At 23.3% G+C, this 7131-nt stretch overlaps 3 protein-coding genes across 3 annotated transcripts in view; 1 reads left to right on the forward strand and 2 right to left on the reverse strand.

Annotated features, from left to right (window-relative positions):
* The window catches only part of EHI_180820 (protein kinase, putative), a gene marked incomplete at both ends in the record, with an annotated part of 1303 nt that extends 982 nt beyond the window's left edge, over positions 1-321 (forward strand). The window contains 2 exons of the mRNA XM_001914108.1: positions 72-236; positions 298-321. Of these exons, the coding sequence (XP_001914143.1) occupies positions 72-236; positions 298-321 (189 nt within the window). The remainder of the gene's footprint in view (positions 1-71; positions 237-297) is intronic.
* A 460-nt stretch (positions 322-781) lies between these two features.
* Positions 782-1912, reverse strand: EHI_180930 (uncharacterized protein; the record flags this gene model as incomplete). Its single annotated transcript, XM_646941.2, has 1 exon — positions 782-1912. One exon carries the CDS (start codon positions 1910-1912, stop codon positions 782-784), a length of 1131 nt encoding a protein of 376 aa, XP_652033.2.
* Positions 1913-4079: 2167 nt separating this feature from the next.
* Positions 4080-6149, reverse strand: EHI_180940 (uncharacterized protein; the record flags this gene model as incomplete). Its single annotated transcript, XM_646942.1, has 1 exon — positions 4080-6149. The coding sequence occupies one exon, from the start codon at positions 6147-6149 to the stop codon at positions 4080-4082; it is 2070 nt and encodes a 689-aa protein (XP_652034.1).
* Between the last annotated feature and the right edge of the window lie 982 nt (positions 6150-7131).

Here is a 7131-nt window from a genome sequence, read left to right on the forward strand (position 1 = left end):
AAGTTCATTTCACTGATCCAGGAGATGGATCAAATATAATATATAAAGAAAATGAACAAGAAATTAAAGAGGCAAAAGAAAGAAGTGAATATGCAAAACAACATCACATGTTTTGTGTTGATATTGGATATCCAGTACGATATTGTAATAAATGTCAAAAAATTAAAAAAGAAAGAATGTATCATTGTAAAAAATGTAAACGATGTATTGATATGAAAGATCATCATTGTAGTTGGGTTGGTAATTGTATAGGAAGAAATAATTATAAATTTTTTATATTATTTCTCTATTATATAGTCATTTCAATATTTTTTGGAATAATTATATTAATATGGAGTATAATTAAAGATACAAGTTTATATATTACTCTCATTTTATTAAATCAATTTTTACCATTTTTATTTATTTGTAATTATTTAATTGATATTTTTCTTTTAGTGATTGTTATTGCATTATTTATATCATTATGTTTGTTATTTTATTATTATTATGTTGTTCATTTGTTATTCATTTATTTTAGTACATCTTTGCTATTTATATACTTTAAATATTATTAAGAACCAAACTACTATGGAATCTATTGAAAATGAAAGATATAATTATTTTTTATATCATAAATATCCATTTCCATCTTATAATAATGGTATTTGGAACAATATTGAAGAATTAATGGGAAGTGGATGGAATGTTTTTTCTCCTTTTTCATTGGCTCATTCTAATGATATTATAAAAGAAGTAAAAGACAAATAAAAAAATTATTTAATTTTTGGTTATAAATACTTTATGGTTTAATATGAAAGATTGTAATGTCATTTGTTCCTGCACTTCTCATATGAGGTCCCCATGCACCAGTACCTGGATGTGTGTAAAGATACATTTGTTGTTTATTATCTTTTGATTTGATTGTATAAAGTCCATATGCTTTTTTAAAGAATAAATAAACAAGAATATTAAATGGTGCAAATTGACCTACGTGAGTATGTCCTGATAACATTAAATCATATATTCCTTTCTCACATGTTTGTTGATATCCATGAGGACGATGTTGTAATATAATATTAAATGTATTAGCATTAACTTCATTTGAAACCTTATTCATTTCATTAATATACTTCTTTTCTGATTGAGCATCATTAGTTCCAATGATAGAACATTGAAGTTCTTCCTCTATTACTAATGTATTTTCCAATAAAATAATACCACAAGTTGTTAACATAGGTTTAAGATATTCAATACCAGTGATATAATCGTGATTTCCAGTGGATAAATAAACTGGACATTGTGATGTTAATGACTTGAATGGCATTAATTCTTCTATTTGAATATTTGGTGAATCAGTTAAATCTCCAGTGATGACAACAAAGTTAGGATGAAGAGGAATGATTTTATTAACAATCTCCTGAGAATGAGAGAGAAATCTACTTCCAATGTGAATATCACTGATATGAACAAACGAAAATTCTTTTGATATTTTAGATGAATGGAAAGTAAAACGACGATACTCTAATCTATGTCCTTTCCAAAGTGAATAAGCATCAACCAATAATGAACCAATAATAACAAAAAGAAACATTGAGACTCTGTAATAATTTGGAAGATAATTTGCTGTAATAAATGATATGAAAAAAGAAGATGGTAATGAATAGAATTGAATAAGAATAAGTCCAATGCAATCAATAATTAATAAAAAGGGAATCATGTTTAAAGTGAATATCATAATAGAAGCAGAATATAAAGCACATCTTCTTAATTTTGGAATTACCATTATTCCTAATCCATAAGTAATTCCTAGTATTAATGAAATTCTTCTAGCCCATGTGTATTTATTACATAATTCTTCTTTAGAAATTGTTTTGGTTGAAATTAATGAGATTAAATGAAGTATTGGAATGGATAGAAAGAACATATACATAACAACAAGGAAAGAAAACACAATTGATAAAAAGACTTTTCTGATATTATTATTCATAATAAATTACTGCAAATGAACAGTAAGTTCATTGAAAAGAAAAAATTCATCATCAATTTTATTTGAAAATTCCATTTTTTTATTCATTTTTATAAAAACTTAAATTGATTTTAAAATACTTTGATTTAAAAATATAAAAATAGATTTCAAGAAGTATTTTTATAATCATCCGACTGTTTTATTTTGATTGAATTATATCTTCTTTATTATATTCATTTGAATAATTTTTATTTAATTGTTTAAGTTACTTATTTTCTTCTTTTTTTATTGATGTAATTGATATTAACTTAAAATTGTTAGAAAATACTATTTTCTTATTAAGAATATCAAATTGTTCAATGAGTATTAAATAGTATTCAAAATGATAACTTAAAAGATATACTATTTGATCAGAAAAATAATTAATACTATTATTCATATCATTGAGAAAATAACTGTGTTTTATTATTTCTATATAATAGAAATACACTTTTATTACAACGTATTACAATGAAGTTATAAATATAAAACTGATTCTAAAAATCATTTTAGAAATGGAGTGTTATTCATAATTCAGAATAATAATTTGGCATGGTATTATATAATATCATTACAACAGATAAAAAGATAAAGAAAGAAATTATATTTGAAGATGTTATAAATGAAATTTATCACATGTATATCAACTAATAAGTCAAACAGTAACTCAACATAACAATCCTAGTTTTAATATTATTAACATCACTTTACATATTTCTTTGTTCTTGTATGTTAATAAATTAAATGTTGATTCATTGTGTTTATTTAAACATAACTATTTTAAGAGAAATGGAGTCTATTGAATAAATCAATAAACACACTTTTACATGAAATATGATTGTTCTAATAATATCAATTTATTTTTCTCTTTTCTTTGTTTAGACGTTTTTTGGAAATTATTTTTTGTTGAGTATCTCTTATTTTTATATTCTGTTTCATTCAATTTTTCATCTTCTTTTATTAATATCATTTATTTGTTTATTCTTTAAAAAATTTATGTATCATTATGCAATATAAATTCACTATTTATTATTCATCATTATATCTTTGATTTTAAGTAATTTATTTCTCTGTTCAGATAAAAACTTAAAAATAGTTTTAATATCATCAATAATATGTTGAATTGATACAATTACATATCATATATAAATGAAAATAATGATAAATGAAATATATATTGAATAATGTACTTGAATAAATAATATTAGTAATGAAAGAATTTAAATAGAATTTAAGACAGTGTCATGAAATATTACAATATAAAAGAAAGAATTAAATTAAAATTATAAAAATTATAAGAATAAAAATACCAGAATAGGTAAATACGTTGCATTAATAGATACATATTTATATTCATTACAATAATTGTTATATCTTGTTATCTTCTAATTATTTCATAACTTTTTATTATTCAAACAATTGATACGTTTTAAAATGTTTAATTATGTATCATTTTTTAATATTAATATAATATTTTACTATTTTTCTATCTAGTACTTCTATTAGTACTATTAATATTCTCTGTTAAAATAATATTATTTTCTTCGAAAACATTTGTTTATCCATTTGTTTTATATTATCATTTTTATATTACTTTGTTTTTATGTATATTTTTGACTATTTTTTACTGTTACAAGGATTATTTTCTATTATAGTATATACAATGTGTTTATTAAATTGTTAAAATAACTGTGATAATGAAATTATTAAAATGAGAAGAAAATAATTAACATAACTTGTGTAACTGGTATGATGATAACAATTATGATAATATTTATTTCTGATTCGTTCTTCTATTATCAACATTTTTATGTTATTTAAATCGTCTTACAATATATATTTTTATTTCTCTAATGAATTTTTTTAATAAACATACATAAATATCAATTAAAAGAAAATAAATACGAGAAAGAATGAAAAAGAAACTCATTAGATAGAAAGAAGAAAAAAAAGTAGTACAAAAGGATGAAACTAATTCTCAATGAATATAAAAATTAAATAGTTTTATTATCATAACTAACTAATTATTTTTGTTTAACTCTTTTTATACCTTTATTCTTTTAAATTTAATGATGTTATACTTATCTCTCAATTATGTCTTTGAAATGTCAAACCCCCAACTCATCCACGTTTCATTACATAACTTTATCATGCTTTTATCGATACACAACTCACCAATCATACAAACTGAATTGTGTATGGCATGACACTTCAATGAATTTGCATTGCATGGTATTCTGATTTGTAACCCTCCATCTATTCCTAGAGCAGCAACAGGATCTCTATCAGGTATAACAGCCCTTTCAAGTACAGTGACATCCTTTTTCTTTAGTCCTAATCCTTTTGAACCCAAAAATGTCCCAGGAGGGGATATTCCAAAACTTGATAATCCATACTCTGTTCCAACTATATTCGCAATCCCTCCTCCAAGTGAATGACCAGTAACTACAAGAGGGATTCCATCTTTCATTTCTTCTTTCACTATTTTCTTTGCTGTTCCTAAGAGTGTTGGCTCATCTTTTTCGAATGCTTTTGTTCCAAAAAATGATAATCCATAACTTATTCTTGAAAGAGTCTGTTTTGTAAATACTGGAAATACTGTAACTGATATAGTTGGAAATGCAGATTCGGCAAACAATTGAATGTCATAAAGACCATCACCGAATGAATTTGTTCCTTTAAAAGCAATCACTTTGACTTTATTCTGTTCCTTATCTGTTTTTTCTTCTTTACAAACTTTAGTTCCTATTATATAATATAGTCCATTTTTATTATGGTACTGAAAAGACCAGCCTTTGTCTTTAAGGTATTGAGAAAGTAACTCATATTTATTTTTTTCGTTTTCATCATTTTCTTTATAAAAAACTAACTCATTGTCTTTTTTCAAGAAATTTCCTTGATATTGTTTTTGTAATTTTATTACAGGTTTATTATATGCTAAATAACTAAAATAACCATACTCTGCTGGTGTAATGCCATATGGATCATTCGAACATAAATGTGAATGACCACGAGTATTATTTGTAATTTTACTCGGTTGTTGGTAATAATATTCATCGAAGAAATAATCATATGAAATACCGTCAATAAATCCATTTAATTCTTGTGCTAAATAAAAAGAAGATTCATAATTTTTGATACCCTTTTTAGTATTATCTCCTTTGAATTTAGTTTTTATTTTCGGTAGAATATAAACCATTCCAACAATCACAAAAATAGTGATAATTACAATAACTATCAATACAATTAGAAGTATAATACTACTATTATAATCGAAACCAAACCATGAATCAGGTTCATCACTTACTTTCTTAAAATTCGTTTTTTCTTCTTTCCTATTTCTTAATTCTTTGATTACAGAAACTCCATTAGAAAGTATTGACAATAAAAATAATATGACATATAACAACAATTTATTTGAATCTTTCCATGTATCAATAATAGCCCATATATAAAATGCAAAAAATGCAACAAGTAGAATGATAGATATTAAAGTTATGACAACAACAAATATCCATTGACAATTTGAGGATTTTGTATTATTACCAGAATTAGTTTTTGTGCAATAGTCACATATTATTGAACATATGCATCCCAAAATTGAATAGCATGGAATAAACTTTAAAAAGCAAAAGAAAAAAGTATATTCCTTATCATTAAAAGATGCTTTTTGAATGGCTTTACATTGTTGTACGCAGTCAAGTATAATCTTTAAAAAAAAGGTTACTAATTGAATTAGTCCACCTATTATCAAATAAGAAATCCCCATAGTTCCGAGAAAAGATGGTGCTCTATGTCCATTCTTTTTGCCATTAAAGATATAAACCATTTCTACGACTAAATATACGACTAATCCAACAACAACACCAACAACAGCTATAATAATACCAATATTATGTATTATCATATGCCATTTATTTTCAGTTTCTTTATTCAAAATATCTTTGAACTGTTTAGAACAATTATCTTCAGGATTTATACTAGTACCAACTTTAATAAAATAGCTGAATGAAGAACTTATATAACTAACTGAAAATAAAATAAATCTATAAACAAGTAAAAACATTAGAGGAGATCCATAAATCAATAACACAATATTATATAGTTCACCAGATAAATAGAGTGTCGAACAAGTAAAAATAGCCCAGATTCCAAATAACATTACAGACACAAAAAAGAGGGATTGGAATTGACAGAATAGAGAAATAACTGATATGGTATTAAAGAAAACTCTAGGTAATAAACTTTTTTCTCTTTCAAAATTATTTTTGAGTATACTACAATAACCCATTTAGTAATTACATTTTCTAGATGTCGTGAATATAACAACAGGGTGTTACAAAAATATTCCATTATGTATATTTGGAATATATAATATTCTAAATTATTTTACATAATTTAATAACCTTTTTATACGTAAATATTCATCATCTATTTGTGTATGAATATTTATACAAGGATGTAACTTTATAAACATTGTATATTTTTAGCTTAATGCCAAACATCATTCATTATCCTGTTTATTCTATATTAAGTACTATAAAAACGTATTAACTATTGGTTTATGAAAATTATTTTTTCTTCATATTAGTAAATGCTAGTAAATGATATATTTGTTTTATTTCCTTTGAAATGGTTATGTTAAAATTAAAAAAAATGAGATTATAAAGTTAGTTTCTCGTTTAGTATTAAATTCAAGTTTTAATTCACTTTTATTAATAAATCTCTGGTAATATATTGCATAATAAAGTTTATATCATTTCTTTTTCTCAATTTACACTTTTCTTATGTTGTCCTTATACAATTGATATTCTCTTTTTTGTTTGTTAGTTCTTTTATTAACCTTTCTTATTTTAATATTATTTTTGTTTAAAACTTCGTTATTTATTCATTCTTTGAATATATTATATTGTGTGTTGTTTGAATTTGAATGTTTTAATTGATATAAAACTATTTCGTTAAATAATAATATTTTTGAATAACTAGTATTACTCTATCTCAGAGTGCTTATTATTTTTTATTAGATATTGAAATAGTACTGTTTATTTATCATTTATTTAAATTGGCAACGAAAAAAAGCAAATAATTGAAAAAGAAGAGAATGAATGATATAAAAGAATAAAAAGAAAGTAAGAAGTAGATGA

Source organism: Entamoeba histolytica, genomic scaffold, assembly GCF_000208925.1.
Source record: "Entamoeba histolytica HM-1:IMSS scf_1104750519037 genomic scaffold, whole genome shotgun sequence".
Taxonomy (NCBI): domain Eukaryota; phylum Evosea; order Mastigamoebida; family Endamoebidae; genus Entamoeba; species Entamoeba histolytica.